The sequence below is a fragment of the Microchirus variegatus genome, assembly GCF_963457635.1.
Source record: "Microchirus variegatus genome assembly, chromosome: 3".
Lineage (NCBI taxonomy): Eukaryota > Metazoa > Chordata > Actinopteri > Pleuronectiformes > Soleidae > Microchirus > Microchirus variegatus.
The window spans coordinates 17,749,155-17,775,853 of NC_139804.1; the positions used below are offsets into that span (position 1 = coordinate 17,749,155).

General features: G+C 39.0%; 1 protein-coding gene across 1 annotated transcript; it reads right to left on the reverse strand.

The window, feature by feature from the left end:
- Positions 1-3,014: 3,014 nt before the first annotated feature.
- Positions 3,015-22,710, reverse strand: LOC310925002 (alpha-2-macroglobulin-like). Its single transcript, XM_083886869.1, has 36 exons — positions 22,620-22,710; positions 22,290-22,470; positions 21,766-21,922; positions 20,625-20,677; positions 20,133-20,153; positions 19,649-19,814; positions 19,468-19,552; positions 19,210-19,348; positions 18,197-18,314; positions 18,010-18,119; positions 17,754-17,921; positions 17,359-17,586; positions 16,743-16,806; positions 16,463-16,608; positions 15,602-15,751; positions 14,759-14,893; positions 14,585-14,675; positions 14,309-14,471; positions 13,785-14,010; positions 12,896-13,022; positions 12,645-12,766; positions 12,485-12,536; positions 10,521-10,604; positions 9,714-9,890; positions 9,238-9,313; positions 8,579-8,735; positions 8,347-8,421; positions 7,802-7,964; positions 7,511-7,698; positions 6,566-6,778; positions 5,820-5,935; positions 4,394-4,484; positions 4,226-4,294; positions 4,030-4,135; positions 3,907-3,948; positions 3,015-3,136 (listed from the first exon to the last, which is right to left on the reverse strand). Exons 1-36 carry the CDS (start codon positions 22,703-22,705, stop codon positions 3,132-3,134), a joined length of 4,350 nt encoding a protein of 1,449 aa, XP_083742995.1. The 5' UTR covers positions 22,706-22,710; the 3' UTR covers positions 3,015-3,131.
- Positions 22,711-26,699: the final 3,989 nt, after the last annotated feature.

Consider the following 26,699-nt stretch of genomic DNA (forward strand, 5'->3'; position numbering starts at 1 on the left):
CACATTAATTTGAACTTTTAAAACCTTTAAACTTTAACCGTTTAATCTGTGAAGGTGACTGATTTCATATAAATAGCTGACTCAGTTTGAAGTGGATTATCTTTTAGTAAACAAACGTGGGTGGACCTTGTGGTCATACTTAAACAAAGATGACAGGTCACAACACAAAGTACAACACCCACATATGTCCAGTGTTTGTGCACTGCTGTCCTCGAGGACAGGGATAACAGGCAGCAGTGTAGACAGAGGGAGGGTCACCTGGGTCAGGTTGGATCTACTCACCTACCTCCGCAAAAGAAGTGGCCTGTGACTCATACTGACAACTTCCCAGTGACTTCAGCTGGATTTGTGCTTGATTCAATAGGTTAATTGCAAACAATCGATGACATAGAGTGATCTGTCTAGTGTCAGGAGTCCCATCCCTCATGACACTAGACAGATAAACCATACAGGATCAGGCTGCATCATACCTCACTATACTTCTACATTTAGTTGAGTTCATACTTGTTGCCTTAATCAGCTGCAAACAACAGAAACAGAGCAAGAGAGACCAATCTGTCATCGGTCAGATTTGACCCAGATATGCAGAATCAATTTGAAAAGGCTGCAAATCTTAAAGTGACTGCACTGACATCACTGTGATAAAGGGTGGGAGATCATTTTCTGGAGCAAGTTTTACTGTATTGCTTAAAATCCTCTTCACACCATCATCACAAAAATGAAAAATGTCAGTCAGCTGTGGAATGGACAGGCCTTTAAAATCTCCATCCAATCCAAACAGTTTTTTCCACAGTTTTTCCACCTATCTTTAAGAAGGCAGGGCTATTATTTGTCTCACCATTAGATCACCTTTTTTGACTGGAAACCACCCACTCTCCTGTACCAAAATCCAATCAGTAATAATGTATTTAGGTTTATCATTTCAAACACTGAAGAATGTCAAAAAAAAGAAAGAACACGTTTGAAGTCACTGATGGAGACAGTAGTGGGCTAACAACTCTTGTGTGCTGTGGTGCAAAATCATTGATTTTCTTTTCTGTGGACTTCGGCACTGAGAGCGAGCAGTTTGCAAAGCAACACACTTTGTCACGAAATACTAATAGTACCCCTTTACTAGATTAGCACAGAAATGCATAATATCTTAATTGTAAGACTCAGTTTTGGACTCTTTTTGAGTTGTTTTTTATTTTTTATTTTTATTTTTATTTTTTTAAAATGTTGATCAGTTTTTATTTATCATTGTTATATGGAGCAAAGAAATCATAACATATTCACTTTAAAGAAGCTGAAAATAAAGAACACTGGATTTATCTATTAAAAAAAAAAAAAAAGTTTAAAGGTGTCATATGTAAGAATGTGGCCAAAAACGGTTACTACATGCAAATCCATACATTTAAGTTTCGTTTTCTGACGTAACTGGCAACCCGTGGTTGCTCAGCAGCTGAGACTCTACTGACTGCAATGATTGGTAGACGGCAGTAGGTGGCGCCACATGCCAAAACATGATTTCAAAACATAAACATGATTTGCAGTCTGCAAAATATTTTTTTTTGGCTGTGCTGTTGTTGTTGGTGAGTTCAGTTTGTTATATAAACATTATTCCTGAGTCTCTGTGACATATTAGGAGGATTTGAAGTTTGAGAACTCTGCTTTAAATTAAGCATAGATGTGAATGGCTGTGGAGAAAAGAGAAGTATGGAAATAGAACCTCATCATGAAATTGAAATTCTGGCCTCTTCAAAATGGGACTCCAGGTTATTATGGGTGACATCATGACTGGTTGTCACTTGATGACCTGATGTGACCTGGGCTGGGTAGAATGTTCCATTAGGAGCTCTCTCTCTTTCAGAAGTGCCTTATGAAGTTTTGTTCTCCTGCTCAGATCACTTGATTTACATTATACTGGAAGGTTTTATTGAGCAAGAACCATAAACATACAATATGTTAGCTACCCCCCAGTCTTTTGTTTTGTGTTACATCATTTATATTGACAAATCCTGGGGTTAATTCTGGCCAATACACAATCTTCTTTCATTTGCAGATCAGAATCCACTTACACTCATTCATCCCTGGTTTAAGGAGAACTCATTCAGCCTCTAATCTCTGCCGACAGAGATTTGTCAGCAACAGTCGACAGCTGCAGTTCAGTCAGACTCTGCTGAGACGCAACATATTGATGTCTGGGTGTAATGTTAATCATGGTGATCACTTAGTTTAGCATGTTGCTATGCTAATGACCCCTAAGCACAGCTGAGGCTGCAGGTGTTTGGTCATTCATTAATTTGAACCTGATAATGTCTCCAGATGAAAAACCACAGGGACACTGAAGTTATTGCAATCGCCAAAGGGGACAAACCGTGAAAATCATGTCAATCCACCAGACAGACAAAAAAATAAGTTAATTTAATTTGCGCCTGAGGGAAAGTAAGAGGGTCACCAATGACTTTATAATTCCTCTTCTGTGGTTCACAGACAGACCAACATGGTGTTTCTAATGCACTCATACATTCATCAGTGTTTAAAGACACATGTGACTTTCACTACAGTTTCAATTGAGCATTTATGTAGCAAATGAAAAATACACAGGTAATAATTATACCACGGTATTTGTTCTGTGTTCCTATACACTTATTGCTGAGTCGTATTATCTAACTCTTAAAGCTTTGATGCTTGTTATACAAACAGGTTACAAATGCATAACTTTGTTTTTTGTAACAAACCATGTGATTTGTCTTCCGTCTATTCTGATGTGATGTGCTAATGTGAAGTACCAGGGCAGAACCCTAAATTGCTCCTGGTGGCTGTGCTGAAATGAATGGCTGTGAATAAATATAAATGTTTGAAATAAAACACATAAAATAACAATGAAACCATATAAAACAACCAAATAGACCATACAAGGAAGAATACGAGAGCACGTTTTAGGAGGAACATTCAAATCAAATCTTTTATTCTCCATGATGCACACGTTTCATCTCAGTCACATAAGATTGAGAGAAGAGAGTAAATCTGTACTTGAATCAAACACACACATTATGCCTTACAAGGAACAAAGAAAATGTGTCCTTATTTTATTATTGCAGGCCTGTAAAAAAAGCATTTACTGAAGACGGAAACAACATCTTCGCTCTTCAAGCTGCAAAAGAAAGAATTACAAATAAAAATTCAGGTGGTGATTTATAGCACAGAAGATGCTCATTTGCTTTATGGTGCGTTCACACTAGACAAAAAGTGGCTTTTCATGCTACTTTTAGGAGTAATTTCTGGATAGGTAACGCTTGTATTCAAGGCAATTGAAAGTTGTTGAAAATCACGTGCCTGTGTCATTAAATGTGCTTGAATTTTGTGCAAGAAAGTTAAGTTGATATTTAGGTCAATGTCTCCCTTGTTTGTTACGACGCCACCTACTGTTTCATGCACCCTGCATTGTTTGATGTACATAGACTGGGCCTACTCAGAACAAACGTCCAGTCATAATTACTGGCGGTATTGTTGTTCGACGTGAGATTCCATGTAGAACAATGAGCGAGTAATGTTATGCAAGAGAGACCAAATTCTAGCAGCTCTACCATCTTAAGCTGTTTCAGCACATTCAGTCCTTGAATTTGAGGGATTTGATCCTGGGAAGTCCTTGAATTTGATATTTAACATATTTTGAGAACCCTGCATACATTTTGCGTTTGTGTTTGTGTTTGTAAAATTTGTGCCTGGTGATGTAATTTGCAAATGTGTTTGGTGTGAACTCAACATAAGGCCACAGGATTGTCAAATTTCACTTAATGACTTCTCTTTTCTTGTTATGGCTTGTGTGATGGCACTGGTGTTTATTTTCAGTGTTATAGAAACTGAAGAGAAACATATAGGAGCAGTCACTGCTCCTATATGCATTATTGCTTTAAATGTTACCTGGAACACAAAGGTTGGTGTATTCTGCTTCAGCCTTGTCACCTGAAAGAAAAAAGGAACAGGAATATATAAAAATATAATATTATGGTAAGTCCTGTGTTGTGTGTGTTGTGTGCGTCTTACTTGGTTGGTAGTAGTCATAGATATGGACCACGGCTGGCTTCAGATTGTCCACTTGTTGCTCCTTTATGATGCTCAATGTGTGGTGGATGGAAATATTCTTTGGCAGCTATTGGTAAAAATTAAAAAGTCAAATGACACAATAAGTTAAAAAAAAAAAAAAATCCTCAACTATTCCTCATGGTGAATGCCCTCTCACCTCTTCTAAATAGACCAAAACATGATCCTCCTTCTGTTCAACACGATCCACAAGCAAGGCTCGTTTGAGCTGTGGGAGGTATGATGATAATCAGTCAGGTCGCCCATCAACAGCTTATGTATTTACTTGTCTATTTCTGTTGAGATTGAAGATTCTTTAGTCACTCACCTCTGTCAAAGACACTGGGTCAGGAACAAAACCAGACAGCATTTTGATATCCAGGATGACCATGTTTGTGGTGGGCTCTGGTCCTTGATAGCTGCAACAGAACCATCACATTTCACACTTTCACCTTGTTCTTCACATTTTTACTTTGGAATATTTCAAAGTATTTTTACGACTGAGAGAGTTAGAATCCTTTACCACAGATACAGTACATTGTTAGATAAACATATCAGTCTGCACTGTGTTTTGTTGTTGTTGTGATTTTAAAGGAATAGTTCACTCATTATCGCCTTACTAAGATCAGCATGCAGCTCTCTCTCTGTCTTGTGGCTATAACAAGTTCCACTTGCATAGAAAAACATAAACACAGGTGTGCAGCTATCACAATTTCTCACTTATCTTATGTGAGAGCTTGTGTGCTGTGTGTCCAAGAACATGCACCAGGTTCCTGGTTAGGAGGCTAAAGTGGACAGTTAGGCCAAAAATATGGTGTGAAGCCATTGTGTGCTGAATTTAATTGTTGGGGTTTCCGACACATGCGTGTGACACCACAGGGGGCATTTTATGAACATTTATGTTTGAAGAAGTCATCTCAATTTACTTGGATTGCATTGGTTTGGGGTGCACCTTATATTACATGTTTTTGTGGATTGGGAGATTTCCCCCACTCCTCCATCAGCATTGGGATGAATGGAGTCTAAGTGAAGATTTTTGAGTGAACTATCCTTTTAAAGGTTTGAATACGACCATGCCATGTTGTTAAAGGGAAAATCCAATGTGTTCTAAGCACTGACACAGATATTCTGACTGTACTGTGTGCACCCCCTGCACCAGGACACAGCTAGAAACACAGGGACTCACTCTCACTGAATATGAATATCGCTGCCAGAGGGAACACAAAGAAAAACTGATTCCAGCCTAGCATCTTAAACATGAGTGTGCTGTGAAACAACCATTTCCATCTAGAAACAGAAGTGTGTCCCTTTGTAATCTCCATGCACAAAATCAATTTTGATAAATTTTACATCACAGCATCCAAGCGTTGTTGATCTGTCACTTTTGCCTCCATCAGTAAGTTCAAATGTGTCATTTTGCTACTTCAGTGTAGACTTTGGTGTAGGAGAGTGAGTGGTTTAAAAACTTCAGTTTCTAGACAGAAAACGCTGTCTCACAGTGAAATAAAACTTAGTTATTCTTAATAGATGTAAGAAGGCACAGACCTTACTGTGTTATTTTGTCAATTTGGCCATGTTTGAGCATGTGTCTCAAAACGGTTCTGGCCACAACAGATGAGTTGAGGTCAGAACTGACTTTGTGTCAGTGCGTCAAACAGTCACACTTCAAACAACCTGAATTCATTTTAATTGTGTACAGTATAAGTGCTGCTGCTCTAACAGTTAACACTACTGTAACTTGAAGAACTACTTACAGAGACGTTAGCTCTAGAACAAGTTTTCGTCTGTTGCTGCTTGTGCAGTTGTTGATGACTGAAACACTGAGGGCAGCGGGTTGTTTAGGAGTTGGAATGTTGTAGTGGAGAGAAATCTAGGAAACAAATTGACAAGGGAAGATTTATTCATCGAAAAAAAGTGAACACAAATCTCAAGAGCCTCTATCAATCAACTGAAATAGGAAAGAAAATATGCAGGAACATATGAATAAGAATAACATAAGTTAAGAATGCTTTATTTACACACATAACACATTAGGATAAATCCAGAATAATGATGTCACTGTAAAAGTGGAGTGATATGGCGCCACCTTATGGGGTGTTTACAATGAATGCAGACATTAAAATCTAGTCCACACATGCCTAATGAAATTATAATCCAAATTTCAGAATATTTCAGAATAATTAAAACAATGAAATATTCATTAAGTATCATTAAGTTTGAATGATACTGATGCAAATCAAGCATTCCATCTCATTTAAAAATGAGTTGCCACCAGGCTGGCTTCTTAAAAATAAATAAAGATAAAAATGAGTCAGTCTTTTGAGCCGTAAATCCCATCTCCAGCAAACTACCGAACACCAACCACCTAGTGTAGCGAATGGGAACAACTTCAGACAATACATTGATGCCCGAATAGTGTTTGCCTTCAAGGACCATAACCATAGCTTGACTTAATTGTGCATGACATACTGACTGTTTTAGAGTGCCATCGTTGACTGACCTGAATGGAAGCACACGTGCTGCCCTTCACCTCCACTTTGTACTTTCCTGTCATATCCTGCAGTGTATTCTCCTGGTAAAGCAGTTTGTTGTTCTGGTTCACATCAAACGACAGCTGACCACTGGGGCCGTGGACATTCACTGTGCTGGAGCCGTCTGGACTGAACACCAGACTGGAGTAAAGAGAGAGAGCCTGGAGAGCCACCACTGTGTCCTACAACACACACGCAGGTTAAACAGACTTATTGATTCAGTAGATTTCTTTAAACATTTGTATACAGACATTTATTCTGACGTAAGCTGTTCTCATCTACAGCAGGAATCTGAAAATTGGACTCAGCCAGCCTCCCACCCACTGGGGCCACCAAGCCTGATGGTGGAGTTATGATGCCCCTTTTGATTTAAAGGGATACTTCACCGATTTGAATGTGGCTTTGTATTGCTAGAATAGCAGTAGTATTTTTTAGAAAATGTTCTTCCCTCCCTCAGTTTTTCACTGAGTTGTAAAAAAATCTGTTTTCCATTTTCAAAATGTGCCCTACTGTGATGCAAAACGCGTGATTTGACTCACAGTAGGGCACATTTGGATAAGGGAAAACAGATTTTTTATGAGAAGGTAAACAACTGAGTAAACTAAGTTGTCAAATGTACATTAAACAGTAACACTTTACATTCCAGTGCAGTAACAGCATGGTAGTGGAAGTGGAAAATTCACCTGCCCTTATGTCCCAATTACTTATTGATTACTATAGAAAGATTATATTGTCTGTTGCTATTGTCCATAAGGTCCTTCCAGAAGGTTCCCTTCCTTATAACCATCATGATGGAGTAGCATACACCAGTGAAGCAGAGGCAATAACCAGATGAGTGATTGAGTCACAGTGAGAAAGTGCAGTCAATTAAATGATTAGAAAGCTAATGGAATATTATGCAGTTTTGCCTGTACCTGCGTGGACGAGAAGCCTCCGTAATGGTTCTGCTGGGTCGTCAGCCATCTGACGATGCCAGCGCCATAGCCCAGATCTTCAGCAGTGGGGGAGGCACTGAGTTTGGCCAGCAGGACGTATGAGCTGATCTCCACAGACAGAGAGGCTGATGTGTCCGTTGCTGTCTGAGTCCAGTGGAGGAAACCGCCTAAAACATTCACAAAAGCACAAGGAGAAGCGCACAAGGTGAGCTGCATTTACAGTGAATAAAGCCAGGAAGATTTAATTTTGAACCGTGAATGAATACTCACCTTTTTTGACTGCAACTAAGTCGAGTTGGTGCAGAAGGTCAGCACGGGTGTCCATGTCTCCTGCCAGGGTGAAGACGTAGGCCATCAGAGCTGCAGTGTATGTGTTGCTGTGATCATTGACAGACCCTTTGAGGCAGGACAGACTCTTATTCACCATTTCAGTCTGTGACAGATGAAAAGAAGGCATATTTTATCATAAATTCATAAATAGTCAGCCTGGTAATACATGAAATCAGGATTTGAATATGATAACTTATATAAAATCAAACACTGTCTGATATAGTCAGAAGAATATAAATCCTAATATATTGGATAGCCACTGCTGGATGGAAAAATATACTCAATTTGCAAAACCTCAAATTGGTGCCTTTCAAATCTTAAGGCTTCTGGTGAATCCTTGTGAGTGAGAATCATTCACCACAGCAGGAGAAGTTCTGGATTCACACATCCTGCCACTCCACCCAAGACATTCTCTCCAGAGACTTCAGTGTACGTATGAAGCAGCTAGTGAGAGTAGAAGTTTTTTTGTGGAGGTGTTTACTCACATCAACGGAAACGTTCATCTCCAACAGAGAAGCAGTGATGTAAGCAGTGAGCGTCACTTCATCAGACACACCACCCTGTAGAGAGAAACCATCATTGACATTCACATTATTACATTGTACCTGCAACAATACCCACTTGTTACTAATGAGCATAAGATAGAGCTGAGCTTTGAATGATAAGACGTCGAATTTTCCTCAGTTGCAATCGTCATCAGTCACACCTTCAGTGTACCTTCATTCTGTTGTTAAAAAGTTTCCCTGATTGCACAAAACATCCATTTCCCCGTTGGTTATTCTCCAGCCAAGAACGAGGTGCTTCAATATTCTTTGGGTCGATGAAGATGAACGACTTTGCCTTGGATAAGGACCTCATCACAAAAGCAGTCAGCCTGAAGACAAAACAATGTTTGACAAAAGGTCATGATAGTCTACATGATATTGACAACATTTTGGCTAATTAGTGCACGAAAAGCTATTGTCCATAAGGTCCTTCTGCAACTAATTTGTTGTTCACTTCCTTATAACCATCATGATGGAGTAGCATAGACCAGAGATTTGTTAGCCAGTGGGTGAAGGTGGGATGCCTTGGTAGGGTTGCTAGCTTTTCCAGATTTACAGACCCTAGTTCTATATATCATGAATTTGATTGGGATTCAGATAAGATGTATTTACAGCTCCTAGCTTTAATGCATAATAAAGTCGAACTTGCTTACTTTTTAATTATGTGAAACATACTGTCAGCAGTGTACTTCCAAGTAAAATTACATCATCAACTCACTGCTGAGTGAGTTTTTTTTTTGTGAACAACAATGTGCTATATAACTTTATACTTTTCCTTACAAACCTACATACAATAATTCCATGCAGCTCACAGATCAATATTTTTCTCACCAAGTGTTTCCTGGTCCTGATCCAAATGTGCTATAAGCACCATCATGATGTTGGTAGTTCAGCTGCCTCTGATAGCCTGTAACACAAAAGAAACACAGGTTTAATATTCAGATTTGATAGGCAACCATTGAAACTTGCCCGAGGTTATATGAGACATTCCGCCAGTACCCACACATTTAAAACTCAGTGCTCAAAGAACACAAGGAAACACAATAGAGGGTGAGAAATTACTGCAAATTAAAGGAAATTCTTGTCATTCTGACAAAAGTTAAGTGTTTCAGCTTTGTACTGGCAACATTTTGGGTTTTATTAGACAGCAGACAGTAGAGAGATAACTGAAATGAAGTAAAAAAGGAATGCAAGGAATGTCTCCAGCCAAATATGACACAGGGACGTATCCCCAGACCTCCTCTGGTATGTTGTCATTTAACAGCCATTGTTTCAGCCATGCACCACTCATTTGTTCAGAGGCTCACCACTGGTCAGGAAGTTGGTAGACTTTTCCAAGATGGCTGGGGTCAGCTGCTCTGTGTTTTTCAGGTATTGCAGGATGTAGATGTTAGGGGACAGGAGCGCCATGTTCTGCTCCCCACATCCATACGGCATCCGCAGCAGACCGTCCAAGTTTTTCAGGGCTCTACCCAGGATGTCACCTGCACAAAAACAAAATGTAATTGACCCGACATTTAATTTCTAATCTATTGGATAAATGATTCATCAACATACAATACTGTTCAAAAATTTGGGGTCACTTAGAAATGTCCTTATTTTTTTAAGAAAAGTAACTTTTTTCAATGAATATAACATTATATTAATCATAAATACACTCTATACATTGTTAATGTGGTAAATGACTATTCAAACTGCAAACGTCTGGTTTTTAATGGAACATGTACGTAGGTGTATAGAGGCCCATTTGCAGCAATCATCTCCCCAGTGTTCTAATGGCACATTGTGTTTGCTAGTTAGAAGACTATTCGATGATTAGAAAACCCTTGAAAATCCTTGCACAATTATGTTTCGTAGTTTTGCTGGTTTTTGACGAAAGTTTCACAAAGTTTGAAGGGCAAAATTACTATTTTGAATGAAAATCATTATTTCTAATCTTGTCAATGTCTTAACTATATTTTCTATTCATTTTGCAACTCTTTTGATGAATAAAAGTGTGAGTTTTAATGGAAAACACAAAAAAAGTGTATAGGAGACTCCAAACTTTTGAACAGTGGTATATCTACAAGGAGTGTTAAGTTGTTGTGGTCATGCAAGTATATTGAAATACTTACCCAGGACTGATACTGAAGCTCGGGCAGATCCATCGATCACATTCTCAGGGAGCTGTATTTCTACTTCCTCTGTCAAAGCCTCTTCTGTGTAAGAGACAGAGAACAAACATCTCAGAGGAGGAAACTAGAGGCAATGTCAGCATTAAACACACATCATTTAGATCGAAGGAACAAACAGTGGATAAGGACTTCTGACTGGCAAGAATAATCAGTTCGAATATGTTTATTACAAAGCAGCTGCCAGTGAAATACATACAATCAGTGAAATTAAAATACACGTCAATGATGTAGGTTACATGAGTCTCTCTGTCTCTGGCTCTTAAAGTAGATCAGTAATCAGGGGCCAGAACTCCACAAACAGGCGGTCTGAGCAACTAACAGCCAAAAGACAAATGACTGACTGCGGCATGTGAACGATTACGACAATTTTGCATTAAAAACTTGGTAAACATCCCACAATGACCATGGAAGTAAATATAAAGATTAAATTCTATGCTGACAGCAGAAAAATCAAATGCTTCTATGATGCACTCAAGCAGGTCTATAGTCCACAACACTCTGGAACTTCACCTCTCCTGAGTGCAGATGGAACAACGCTCCTTACAGAGAAGTAAAAAATCCTTGCATGGGATCACCATACACGGAAATGGTATGGTGATCGCTATATTTCATTTGTAGACCTAACAAAAGCATTTGACACAGTCAGCAGAGAAGGTCTATGGAAGATCATGGCCAAGCACTGGTGTCCAGACAAGTCAATCACCATAGTGCGCAAACTCCATGATGGCACAAACGGGGTGATACAAGGCTGTGTACTTGCAGCAACGCTCTTCAGCATGGTGTTTTCTGCAATGCTGCAAGACTTCTGCTAGAACAACAACACTGGCATTAGTGTCAAGCACTGTTTTGATGGGGGTTTATTCAATCTGCGTAGGCTGCAAGCCAAAACCAAAGTGGAGTCACTGGCCGTGAGCTGTTGTTTGCTGATGACTGTGCTCTGGTTGCCGGTTCAAATGAACTGCAGGCCAGTATGGACCGCTTCTCCTCAGCGTCACAACTTTGACCTAACAATCAGCACCAAGAAGACTGAAGTCCTGTACCAACCTGCTCCTGGAAAACCTACACTGAGCCAATCATCTTTGTGAAAACCAAAAGCTCTCAGCCGCTGACAAGATTTCTTATTTGGGAAGCACTCTGTCTAATGCTGTGCTGATAGATGATGAGATCAACATCAGGATTGCCAAGGCCAGTGCAGCCTATGTACACCTGCATGACTCGGGTGTGAGCAAGAAATGGCATCCAACAGGAGACAAAACTGAAGGTCTACCAAGCTGTGGTAATACCAACCCTTCTGTATGGATGCGAGACCTGGACAGTCTACCAGTGTCATGCCAGGAAGCTGAACCACCTCCACCTGAGCTGCCTGAGGAAACTGCTGAGGATCAAGTGGCAGGACAGAATTCCTTACACTGAAGTCCTCAGCAGGTCCAAGATGCCCAGCCTCCCCACCCTGCTTACAAAGACACGGCTTCTTTGGTGAACTGAAGTATGGCAAAAGAGCATAAGGTGGACCGAAAAAGCACTACATGGATACTCTGAAGTCTTCTTTGCAGAGCTTTGATATCAACCTCAAACACTGGGAACATCTGAGGACTGATCTGCCTGGAAGAGGAAGAATGGTGCAACAAGGTGCAGTCCTCAGTGAGAGCAGGAAACAATCCTGTGCTGTGTTGAAGAGGCAGCAGCACAAGTCTGCCAAGAAAGACACTGTGCCTGCACCTCAGGGCTCTACATCCTTTCTGACCTGTCCAATGTGCCAAAGAGTATTCCGGGCTCAGCTTGGCCTTCATAGTCACCTGCACACCCACCAAAACCCACAAAACTGAGACATGCCATAGTCATCATCAACCCTGATGGACGAACAAAGAAGAAGATAGATTAACATGCAACTGTTTCTTTCTTACCTTTAGGACACAGCAGCAAGTTGTGGATCTTGGACATCTCAACTCCCTCTGCCTGAGGGTGCAAGAGATTAGGGATGACAATTTCAGAGTTTTCCTCTCATATTAGATACAAAAACATCAATAGATAGAGGCTTTGTTTTGTTGTTTAAAAGACACAAACCTTTACTATGAGAGATCGAGTGACCACGTCGATACGCCCTCTGTCTGGCACGCTCACAATGCTATTGTCACATGAGATGTGGGATGCCACCGCTTCAGCAGTCACTGACACATTCATAACCCCTGAGAACAAAGTGCATACAGCACTGCTTGAAACTTGAATGCATTTCATTGAATTTACTGAGAGTTCTTCTGTGGAGGCAGGGACAGCAGTTCCTCCATATTTGTGCTGACAAAAACTTCAGTACTCACCTAAAGCTGAAGGAGCCATGGTCCACATGAAGGTCTTACGCTCATTGCCACACAAACAAGATGAGTACTGGTCACCAGACAGTGGGGTGAGGGTGTAATCTATGGACGGCTTTGGTGTGACACTGACCTGTTCAAGAAAAACAACAGTATACTGAGTGGTTGGAGGTGTATGTCAAAAGTAAACAACTTGTTGGTCTAAAATTTGTAAAAAAAAAAAAATAGTAGGAAAAACAAAATGCTTATGGGTCAAAATCACTGAATATTATTTTTTTGGAGATGTATGGGATTTGAACTAAAACATATTGTCCACTGAAAGAAAAATATATTTCTTATAAGCTTGACCTTTTAAAGACTGGAAGTGTGAAAAAGCTAACAGCAGAAGGCTTGTACATAAATACTGATACATCCCACTCCTTCCTGTCCTCCCTCTCGTCAAAGGCCCAGCCCACAACAACAGAGGTCATTGTCTGGGGTAGAAAGGTTCCATTTTTATTATGCAGATTGATTTGTGACAGGCATAAACATTTCAAATTATCTGAAGTAAATTATTGGTTGTGTTTATTTGAGTGTTAAAAAGTGCATGGAAGTGTAATTCTTGAAGTTCTAGAAGAGCATCAGGCAAACATTTTCCTCAGAAATGAAAACAAAAATCTTTCAAAAATGTTCTGTGTAATGTGTGTTTGGACTAATCATTATACCATTTCCAAAGGTTATCGGCAGTGTCAGATCTAAATTAAATTTTTAATTTAGTTCTTTGGTTCGTGACTAAATCCCTGTAAAATGTTCCTTCAGCCTCAAGAATGCATTAGGAGCTAACAAGCAAATGTATGCACACAAAGAAAATGAACATTACACCTGCTAGTCATCCGTATGTAAAAACTCTCATTACCATGATGCAACTGGACAGGTAGTTGAAGACAGTTGCCTTGAGTTCAAAATGCTCCCCTCGGATGATGGAGTAGGGCAGGGTGAGTTCAAGGAAGAAGGGCTGGAAGACAGTGATTTCTTTACGTGGAGCCAAGCCGAAGCCCTGGGGGGACAAACAAAAAGCCTCCGTCTCCCAGGTGGTGATGGTGTCTGGGACAGTGAGGGACACGTCCTTTGTTCCAGATTCTCTGGATTAACAGATACACAGAGACACGTGCAGACACACTGTGAGCGGGGAAAAAATGGTCCCTCATTGAACAAATTGTTGTAGAGACTAAATCTGATTGCAGAAATGATCATGCAAAAAGGCCCATGTATCTCATCAATCCCAATGGGAGACTGATTAGATGTTGTGGCAGCTGAAACAATCTTGCTCCAAAATGTTTATGTTTCTGATGTCTGGAGTTTGCAACATGGACAAACGTAATCTGGCCAAGAAATATAATTTCTCTCCATTTATTAATTCATTTATTCAAAGAATCTCACCCGATTTCCACCAGGTCCCATATCCAAGTTTCAGGGAAGAAAGTGCGTACGGTCTCTATTGGTGCAGCATCACCATGGGATCCTCCAAAACCTGCACCGACACCGGGCACGGCTTCCATTCTATTCATTGCTACAGCAACAGGACTGTCATACATTCTGTAACCTGTGAACAAAAAGAACCCAGAGGGTTCCAGATCAGAAGCAGATACACACGATGAAATGTTTTATTTCTGGAAACTTAGCACAAGGCACAAACAAAAGAATAACTATAGCTACCATAGCTGCCCTCGTGGTATTCTCTTCCTCTAAACGTGAGGCATGAAGGCATTCTAACAAACAAGTTTGTTGCAACCTTCATTCCTGCATTCTAGATAATACAAAAAACATTCAGTACAACCATAGAAACTGATTCAGTTCATAACAGCTAATGAGTCATTGTGCAAGAAGTACCTGAAAAACTGTATGAGCATCATCTTTGTTACCAGGATGTGGCAAAATGTATCTTCTTGGTCTCACATTCAAACATGGCACTGAATCCGAAACCTCATGTGGAACATAACCTCTGGATGGCAACAAATCAAATATCTGTGAAGAAAAATAGGGTTCACATCTTTGAAATTCCAAATACTTGACCCTTACTGATACAAATGTAACACTTTAAATTGCATTAAATATATATATATTAATTATTAGTTATTTACACCAAACCAGTGTCACTGTTTTTTTTTCACAATAGAGGGCAGTAAAATGACACAAGTGTCTTAGTATTCATTTGTGCAAATGTGCACTAAACGAGCAATCTTCTCCTCCAATATAAAACCAAATAACTTACGCAAAACACTTAGATATTTAAATATATCTAAAGATATCTAGATTGTTTTTTTAATACGTTAAAACATTTTTTCTCCACACGCTATTCGGCCAGGGGGCCACAAGCATGCACTTAGTTCCCTTATGCCTTGGGCCAGCCCTAATACTGAAAAACAATCTCTGCATTCTCAAAAGTATCTTTTACTTTTTGTTCCAAACATCTGCACAGTAACTGGAAAAAGGACTTCTGTAGTACATATTATGCACCTACAGCATGGAATAAGCTGCAGAAGAACTTGAGCCAAAGTGAAGTAAAGAACTCAATGCAGATTCACTAAGATGGCTCTGTTTTCAGTTGAACTAGTCATGAAGTTGACCTATTTAATTATTTGTTACTTTCAGCTGACAGGTTGCTCTTGAAAAAGTGGTTCTTAATCTCAGAGGGACTTAAAGCTGGTTAATGGGAGGTCGAATAAAAGTTACCTTGTTTGCATCCAGAGTCTTTCCTGGCTTCTTGATTAGGACGCTCTGGTCAATAGCACTGATGCCACACAAGGAGTCCCGCAGAGCTGTTATCTTCATGTTGGTCTCCTCTCCTGGGACTGCTGAGGATGGCGAAAACTCCAGTGACACCTGACACACACAGAAAACACACATCCCACCATGGAGACCCAGATCTTAAGCCTTGATCAAACTTTGGTTTGAAAAAAATAATCCAAAATAATACTTAAAGTGATGAATCAAAATAGCTGGCAATTAAGTTATCTATTAAAAGCGCCATATGTAAGAATGTGGCCAAAACCTACACTCAAATTCAAAATACAGAGGTCTTTTAGGTTTCGTTTTCTCCATCATTGTAGCTCAGATGTAACTGGCAACCCGTGGTTGCTTGGCAACTGAAACTCTACTGACTGCAATGATTGGTAGACGGCGGTAGGTGGCACCACGTGCCAAAACATGACTTCAAAACATAAATATGATTTGCGGTCAGCAAAAGATTTTTTTTATGCGAATATTTTTGCTGTACTGTTGTACAGTACTGTTGTTGGTGTGTTCAGTTTGTTATATGAACATTATTACTGAGTCTCTGTGACATATTAGGAGGATTTTATGGCCAGTTGCTTTAGATTTATTACGTAATGCACCTTTAACAATCAATTAATCCATTACTTTTTGAAGTCCTTCTGCTTCATAACATGAAATGCACGCTATGGTCAGTTTGCCAGTCAGGATTATGCTTGTGCCAACAAATTCCACACATCGTGATGATCAGTTGGTGTTCTTGCAAAGCACAATTGAGTATCTGTTTACAGCTTATGCCTAATGCATTTCCTTCATACTGACCTTGAGACGGAAGCATTTCTCTGTGGAGAAGTCAGCACTGTGGGCGATCACAGTCTCACTGGGGAGGACGATGTAAGCCAAGACCTGGACTTGTGGAGCCATTTCTGGTTCCACATTCAGCTTGAAGGAAACTTCACCCTCAGTCACTACAAGAACATGCCACATATCATTCCCATCATGCCTCCATATATCACTCACTAAAACAATGGTTCAAATATGTTTTGAACATGCTCATCATTCTCCGAACTTCAAATTGTCTTTTCATCCAGTCTTTTCTCACCTGTTTGATCTTGAATATCAACCTGTTTAAATCCTTGCATCACTATGGCTCCTTTTGATAATACCTAAAGAATATAAGAGGGGAAAAAGAAGAAGAAGAAGAAGAGTATGTATGTGTCAAAAATAAAACCTGATTTTAATAAACATGAAGGTACAACAATGTTTATGATCTATTCACCGTGCCAGTTAACCTAAAGAATTAACCTTTTTGTTGAACAACAAATCAGCTTTGTTCAACATGCTCCTAGCTTCACCAGGTTAAAGGTACAGTACCCAAGATTTCATTCATCAATAAAACCGTTTATCATAGTGTAATTAAAGTGATCTGAGAGAGAATTAAACCTTTGGACTCTGTTTATAGCTTCACAACTAACAACTCAGATGACCACTCAGTTTACAGGGCGGTTCATAGAGTGACAAGATCATCTGACCAATCACAGGGCAGTTTAGCAAGAGCAGGCATTTGTATTGGCTGTTCTTCTATGTCAACTCTGCAAAAAGGTCCCTTTCAGTAAGTTCAGTGAGCTCAGGACAGAGAGACACATATTTTAATGATTTGCCAAAGATAGTCAATAAAATGAAAAAGAGCGAGGGCTAAGCTGAGAATCATCACTCACCAGGTACATCAGCATCGCAGAGCCCTGTTTCTCTCCTACGACTGTGTATTTGATGGTGATGTTTTCTTCTTTGTTACAAGAAAGTGATTCAGCCTTACCCTGCACCTGCAGGGAGCTGACTGGTTTGGTGTCCGGAGAGGACACTTGGATCATAGACACCACATGCTCATTTGCTCCATATTGCGGGATTCTGTAACCAGCGTAGCCCAGTGTGGGTTCATTGCTAACCTAGAATGGAGGGAAGAAAAATTATAAATGTGATTAAGGTGGAAGAGTGGCGGACAAATAAAATGTTGAGGTATACAACTCCCACACATTAAAGGTCAACATTATGTCAAGTGGCAAAGGGCAGAGGTAAAATGAGAAATGGAATTGGGCTTTTTTTTGTGACTTACGTGAAGTTTGATGTCCCCAGTGAGGTTAGCTGTGCTAAATGAAAAAGTGACGACACCGTCATTGTCAGTGGTGAGATTCTGAAGGAGTTCTGCTGACCACCTCTCCCCCCTGAACAGGTAGACATCCAGGTTAGAGATGGGCGTATCATTGTAGTGGAGCGCTTTAATCTGTTGAAAGCACACAGTTATGTTAGTGAGAAGACATCGCTTTGTGAAGAATGACCATGAAGAAGCGATGACATCATTTTGTACTTACCTTCCCCTCCACATTTGTTCCTTTTTCATAAATCTTGGGTGTGTCAATAAAGGACAGTGTTCCAATAACGTATGTAATGCCAGCTCTCTTCCTTTGTGTGAATTTAATGCCTATAAAAGAAGCCTCCATGTTACAATAATACGTGCAAAATTATATTGTAATTAATACAGTATATAATCTGTCTTGCCTGTGCCTTCCTCTTCTACTACAGCAGTCAGGTCCAGGACATCTTGCAGCACCTTCTGATGAAGTTTTTTGAAATTCGACATTTTGATGGTAAAAGTGGCACAGCCTTTCTTGTCAGTCTATAAAGAGCAAAAATGTAAGATTAGACGAAGACATTGTAAAATAAGTTTATATAATATTAATCAAAATTATAGCATATTCTTATATTCTTAGTATTTACAGTTCAAATGTCACACATTCCTCACACACATGGAACATGGTATCCCAGTTTGTCTACATGCCTGTGTCCTCAGGCAACACACATAAACTGATGTTGCTCCTTACAGCTGTGACGGCAGCTTGTGAATGGGTATGAATGCAAAAACTTTAGTGTAAAGCAGCTTTGAGTGGTCATCAAGCCTAGAAAAGTGCTGAAAAGGACCAAAGGACCAAGGTGTCTCATGATTCCTGACAACAGGGGCCCACGGTTGGTGTAGCAGTTAGCACTCTTGCCTTTGCAGGGTTCAAACCCCGGTTGGAACAACTTCGAGCTCCAGTTGGAACGAGGGCTTTTCTGCAGGGAGTTTGCATGTTCTCCCCGTGTGACAGTGGGTTTTTTTCGGCTTCCTCTCACAGTTCGAAATGAATGTTTGTATGAATGATTGTGGTGGTCGGAGGGGCTGTTTGGCGCCATCATTGGCTTCCAGAGTGGCTGTGGCTACACGTAGCTTACCACCACCAGTGAGAATGTGTAAATTAATAATGGGTCATTTGTAAAGGTCTCTTGAAAAGTGCTCTAGAAATTTAATGAATGAAAATAATGACCCATTACTTGAAAAGAGGTTGTCAAGGCAATGTTTATGGCTTAAACGTTGAGGGGAACAATACAGCTACTATGAAATAAAATTATTCTGTTAAGTGTTGCTGCACTGACAAGTCCATGAAAATGTTCAGTGTATTTAAAGTATTCAAAGGTTTTTGTACATTCTCCTTTGTTTCTGCAGAGAAAGGACCCTGTCAATATAACAACGGTACCTCCTTTATCTCCGTGTAGCAGGGTTGCTTGATGTCAAGGGCTTCCTGTGGGTCACTGTGGTATGAACCATAATAGCGATTAAGAAGTCGGCACACAGAAATGCTAACACTGCCTGGCACTGGCTGTCCGTATGTATATCTGATGAAGGAAAACAAAACAAAACATCACAATGTTGTTGAAAAGATTCTTATTAAACTGCATCTATTTCAGTTTTAAGTTTTTAGGGCGTCATTTTCCAAGCACAAGATCTGACTTACTTTGCACATACTTCGGCTTCCATTTCTTCCTGAAGAATATTTACTTTATCAGATGTATTTACTTTCACATCGAATTTAGGCAACACTGTGGGGAAATAGAGCTGTTAAACATTCTTGTTGCATTAAAAATAAGTGGAAATGGGATGCAAAGTAAAAAAAAAAAAAGAATAGTTTAATTTACCGTATTTCTCCACAGTGAAATAGTGATTTTTCTTTTCGTTACCATCAGTCACGATAACTTGGTACTCTCCTTCACGGGCCTCAGAATTCAGTGAGTATGAAAGCTGCAGTATTTTTCCACTGGATGTATTATTGATCCACTGTGCAATCCTGTTATCATGAGCATCCTGTTTAATAAAATACATTAATGGGACATGTGTTTATAAATACACAAAAACAAACTGCAGACATTTGGGTGATGAATTTAGATTCAGTTTACAATTGACTCTGTGTCAAAGAAATGTATATGCATCTGTCTTTTCAGCATGTAACTGCATTTACAATTGTTTCTTACTTTTGAAAACGTTTGTTTCTTACAATTGTACATACCTTTGTCACCAGTACGCTTTAAGACACTAGCTCATAAGGCACTTGATGTTTTTAGTAGGTATACATGCACAATACAGTTTAATATTGTTTAATATCACAAATCTTATCTATCTTACCTCAATTTCGATCACATCATACTGCAAGAGAAAGAGAGAGACTTTTGTGAAGAACAAGTTGGTTTATATCATGTTTTCATAATCCTGACTTTTATCACAACATGTATGAGCAGTGTGTTAACCAATAGCTATCTAACACAGGGCCCAAGATAATCACTTAAATTTAGTATTGTGTAAATAAATTAACATTTCCATTGTGTGCCTGTGCTACTTAATGTTAGTTTTATAGTTATCACTTTGTCAACAGAAAGTAAACATATTGGAAACACGTGTTAAAGGTCTACAGGTCTATACATTCAGCAAACAGAGCCCTGGGTTGTTCTATTGACTCCTCATCAGGAGGTGACTGATAGACTGAGTAACTCGGGCTAAAGAGCAAACACATATTGATCTCTAATGTCAATCACCTCGTTACATAACTCCTGTTTAACTCAGCTGGGCAAGGTAAAACCTGCACCCTTGTCACACAGTAGAGACAATTCAAACACTCACCACACGACTGACTGGCATGAACTTGGTGTCCAGTGTAACGACTCGGAAATGCACTGAGAAATTAGAGAGAGATAAATTCATGAGGCGATCACTTCAAATACATTAAAGCCCATTAAACCTACAGATTAGATAAAGGAAGTGTGTGAGATTATACACTGTGTACACCCATCATGGTCTTCTAAAATATGCCAATTCAACAGTTAAAAAAGTTGATTAAACATAAGCGCAAATTAACAAATACAATTAATTAATTACCACTGAACAATTAAAAAAGAAAATAAAAGAATGATACTTTGTGCATGTTCATTGATTCTAAACCAATGAGGTGTTAGATTGTCTTGCCCTGAGACCTTGCTTTTTGCAGGGACAAAGTGCTGTAAACCAGTCAGCACATTTAAAAAAACAAATAAATAAATAAAAAATCCTTCAACTTACAAAAGGATAATCAAACATTAACTTTTGAATAAGTACAGCTGTCTTTCATCGTTTTAGTCAAGCTGTCACAGCAACAAGTGTAGTGGTTGGTCAAAAGATATACCGGTACTATATTTTGTTGATTACGTAAATAGGGGATTTGTGTATGCTAAAGGCTTATGTTTCAAAATCTATGATACTTATCTTTAAAAAAAAAACTTGAGTCTCCTGACATTTTACAAGGCTGAATTGTAAAGAACTGGTGATAACAGAAATGTGAAATAAAATTTTGTCCAGACATTGGAGCAATGATATTAGGAAATACACACTGGCTATTAGCAATTAGCACTCTGTTCACAGCCCAGCCCTAAAAATAAAATAAATAAAATAAAATAATGGTAAACATGAAGAAAAAACTATTTTAAGGGAACATGTATTTGTGTTAGCAGTGGGTTTTACATATACATACGGTAGCAATACGTCCAGAATGTGCTAATCATCAAATCCTGCTATTCAAGCTAACTATGTGTAGCTTGGCGTCATCATTGAGCAGCTTGAAGATATAGCTGCAGTTATTTTTCTGGAGCCAAATATTCAACTATCCTGACAATGTCCTAATATATAACATGACATCATGGAGTTTTCACCAGTAGTTTGTAAAATAAGGGAAAAGCCATTTATGAAACGATAATAGAAAACCAAACGTGGATTACTGGCTCAAAATTACCTGTTTGTCCTGGGAGGTAGAGTGGTTTATCTGTTTGGATGAATGTCATTGGCTGAAAGGATTTGACCATGACTTTTCTGATTTCCTTTGAGAAATAAGTGTTTCCTTGCAACAGCACCACAAACTGAAACACCTTGTCATTCGGCAGTAAAGGAACCTTCAAGAGAAACATATTTTGAGCCATTGGGAGAGTCAAAAAACTGATAGTTACATTGAATAAATCCAGTCTAATGAATGCTTTACCATAGAATAGCTCTGAACGACATCAGTTTCGTACGCATTATAGTCTACTAACAAAAATAAAAGTACTGAATATTGTTTGTATCTATAAATGACAGTAATCAGTCATTTCAGCTGAGAGACAGAGAGACAGCTCACATTTCTCCCATCTCTTCTACTCAGTTTCAGTACAGTAACACTATCCTATATTCTCATTAATCTTATTTTTTTAAAGATAATTTTATTGTTTCAGTAGTTTTCAAACAACACATATTATCTGAATAGAGGGCTTGAAAAAAGCTGACCTTAAAGTTAATGCATTCATGAAACTCTGTGCTGGATGATTTGTTGAAAATCTTTTCCTTTGTCTCGCCATACTCGAGCTTGACCGTCATGGTCAGAGTCTCGTTGGGCTGAAGGAGGCTCGCACAGAATTTGGTTTCAGCTCCAGCCTCAAGGACTGCAGGGACGGCCACCATGTACTGCCTGCACACACAGATGGAACGCACATACACAGTGAGCAGTTTAAAACAGCACAATCTTTAAACCAGTTTTTAAAATAAACACAACACACACACACACACACTACATTATTGTTATTATATCACACAGTAGGCTACAGTAGGCAAACTTACGGTCCTCCCAGCACTTGAGCGACACACATCCAGCTGAAGAGGACACACAGTGTCCATGTCCAAATCTGACTCCCAGGACGACCCATGACTGAATGAGATGATCCTCAGAGTCAGCATCTGTTAAATGGCCTTGATATAGACACACAATCCCCCGCCCCCCCCCAACCCTCACATGCACACACCCACACTGTGACACATGCCCACTCACTCTTTCATCATTTGTTTGATTTGATTTGCAGGCATTTTGTAAGTCAATCATTGAGTGGGCTAACCCACTTGTTTAACCAAGATTTTTTGGAATGGTTTGGATTCAGAATGTTAAATATTTACATTAAGGAGATACGTTTTATGCCAGCTTTTGGATAAGATGAACTTTTACAGTCTCCACTGATTCACAGTTTATGTTGATGTTAAGTGTTATCTTTTCCTCCACAGTAGAAACTAAAAAAACTAGTATTGGCAGCTTGTTTATCAAGACCTGTTTCTCTCGACATTCCGCCTGCCTGACCTGTATGAGGAATTTAAGGTGTGGTGGGGGCTACAGTATCTGTATCTAGCGATCCTAAAATGTACAGTTTCTTCCTCACAGAGATGTTAAGCAATTGTTCTGCACAGTTCCTCCACGGAGACAAGGCTGCGATTACAGTCTTTAACATGGGAACATGATGCTGAGTCAGTTGGGGGATATTGTGCTTACAGTAGCTGCTACATTGCCCTTTTACCCTGAAATGGATGTTTGATTTTGTCATGCAAACAGCTCCTAACCTGATCACTAAGGCCAAAGTTGACTTTGCAGTAAGTAAACCTGTGTGGGCTGATTAAGTCCTCAAACTTTGCTGATGGATGACAAACACATGAAGAAACAGATGTGATTTCTGATTAACACCCCCACACTATGTATTGGCATATGATTTTATTCACACAGAAAACATACAACCGCTTTAGAAAACATACAACCGCTTTTTCTATGATGTATAATATACATCATACACTATCCTACTTAGTACTTAATATTATTAAGTATTCCACGTGGTTTTTAAGTGGACTGGTTTGTGTCCACAAGAATCAGCCAGTGTCTGACCAATATAGAGTAAGGTTTGAAAAGGGTCAGGTCTGGTTGCACTTATGGCTTAATTTAAATAAAAGGTAAGTAGTAAAACACATTGCAGACAGATAGCCCTTCCAGTGAATGTTCATGTACACTGGGGAAAGAAAAAAATCACCCCCTGTGTGTTGCAATCATGGCCTCTGACCAAGCAAATATTTTATTTTACCCACGCTCGTCTGTAGTATACACACTTATGCAGCTGTTGAAATATACTGTTAATTATTGAGCAAAGAGGGATGAGAATATGAACTTTTTCCCCCGCAGTAAAAACAGGTGATGCTAAATGATGCTAAAACTAAACAGAGAACAATGTCTGCTGCGGCTGTCTCTGATGTTTTTTTTTATATAATTGGATTACTTTACCAAATCTTAAAGGTGCATTATGTAATAAATCTAAAGCAACTGGCCATAAAACCCTCCTAATATGTCACAGAGACTCAGGAATAATGTTCATATAACAAACTGAACTCACCAACAACAACAGTACAGACAAAATATTTGCATTGAAAAAAATATTTTACAGACCGCAAATCATGTTTATGTTTTGAAATCATATTTTGGCATGTGGCGCCACCTACCACCGTCTACCAATCATTGCAGTCAGTAGAGTCTCAGCTGCCAAGCAACCACGGGTTGCCAGTTACGTCAGAAAACGAAACCTAAAAGACCTCAGTATTTTGAATTTGAATGTAGTAACCATTTTTGGCCACATTCTTACATATGACACCTTTAAGCAAGTATTTTTCTTCTTTTCTTAGGACACTGCATTGACCTCAACAAAGCATTATTCCTAACTATAACTATAACCATAAACATAACCATAACCATAACCATAACCAATTATTGCCCAAACTCTAACCTTAACCTAACAACCATTCAAATCTTAGCCAACAATAAACTGTTATCACACATTATATTAAAGACGTGAAGTGTATATTGTTTATACAATAAATTGATACTGATCTGGTTTCATTTTTCTGGTGTGGCAGGAAAATGCTTCCATAAAATCAAATGCAGAGTTTCTCCCACTCACAAATTAAATAAAAAATATAGGCTGTGAACAAAAAAACTGGAGTAAAGAATGAAAGCAGTTCTGTTTTTAAAACCACAGTGAGCTTAATCAGGGATCGACAGTAACTGCACCTGCTCCTACACTACTGACCTTGGTTTGCTATAGCTGACGTGTATTTGTTTTGAAAATGTTTCTTTCCTGGATGCAAAAACACATTGAAAAGTGTCACTAATTTATTTAAAATGTCTAAAGATGAGAAAATAAAGTGGAGAAGAAGAAGAAGAGAAAGAAGGACATACTCCTGCTGTGTGCTGTAAGGCTGCAGTACCACTGACAGAGGAAGAGGGAGACAGAGAGCAGGACTGTAACTCAACCAGCTCTGTATTATGTGTGCAGCAGTGATTCCCAAACTGGGGTATGCAAAGTCATGGAGGGGATACATGGAGACAAAAGAAACTATAACAAAAAAATATAACAAAGAAAACATGATTTTCAGGCTGATTACATTTAGAAATTGTCATCTATATGTGTGTGTGTGTGTGTGTGTGTGTGTTTGGTGAGAAATAATTGACTTTAAGAGATTTTATGTGGTGAGTGCACACGAGTAGGGGGTGCATGGCTGGAGGTCAAATATCTGAAGGGGTACGGGACTGTGAAAAGTTTGGGAACCACTGGTGTACTATATGTTGTTAAACTGTTGTTTGTGAAATAAGTGGTTTGATACCAGTGTTTACATAATATTCTGTACAAACACTGAGGAACACGGACTTTGGATCCCACTTAAGTGCAGACTAAATTTGTTGAATTTTACATGATTTGAAACCTCGTTGTTTAAAACAAGTGACTTTTGATCATTCAAATTTGAAGTGGTTCGTATGGGGTGACAAAAGCCGAGACTTTAATATTATATTCACTTTATTACATTTATTCTATTAAATATTAAAATTAAATATATATAGTGCTTAACCAATATTATTAGACCACCATCCAAAGCAACAGCTGCCCTAAATTAACTGCACTGTTAATTATCAGAATATTTTTTTTTATGTTATGTAATTTACTGTTTTACAAAAATAGTAAAGCACACTAGTATTTCTTGATTAATTATTATTATTTCATATTATAGTTATCTACTTGCATTTGTTGTGTTCAATTTGTTTTAATGGTTGATTCATTTATGAGTTCTCAGAGAAGAAGCCATGTGAGCCAGCTCAAATGTGGGTATTGTGACGACCCCTCCTCTCTCTCTCTCTCTCTCTCTCTCTCTCTCTCTCTCTCTCTCTCTCTCTCTCTGTTCTGGTCATCATTGGTTTTTCTGTTGCAGGCTTGTGGCAGGTAGAGGGGTGGAGCTGATGATTGGATGTCATGCACCTGGGAAGCCTGGGCTGAGGTTATTTAGCTGGCTCCTCATTCAGCCACACTCTCTCTCTGACCACTTGCTACCTGCTTTGGGTTTGGTTTGTGTTACTTTGTTTGATCCTCACCACACCTCACTTACAAACCACACTGCACACATTACTGACTTTACAGATTACAGACTTGGTTATTAGGTTGTTTCGGAGTTGTATTTATAAATAAAATTCAGTTTAAGTTACTTTAAAAATGTGTGGTCTCCCTCTTTGTCTTGCTCTCTGAGCCAGGGCTATGACAGTATAAAAAGGTGAATTTAGTTTATTTGCCGAATAAATAACAAAAACATATTTATTTTTCAACAATTTATGCATAAATTTGATTTCTTTAAGTTTAACTTTATTTAGGATCAATCTTAATTTTCTTTTTTGTAGATTGATTTTTATTATATACTTTGTCAAGCCCACTGAACATTTCCCAGCTCCACTCCATTGGGTTGGTACTCCCTAACAGCACTGGTGTTAGGATTTGAGTCAACCTGACCTCTGAGCCCAACCATTCCGTGTCAGATTTGTTTCCAACGCCAGACTTCTTTAATTGCTGTGACGGT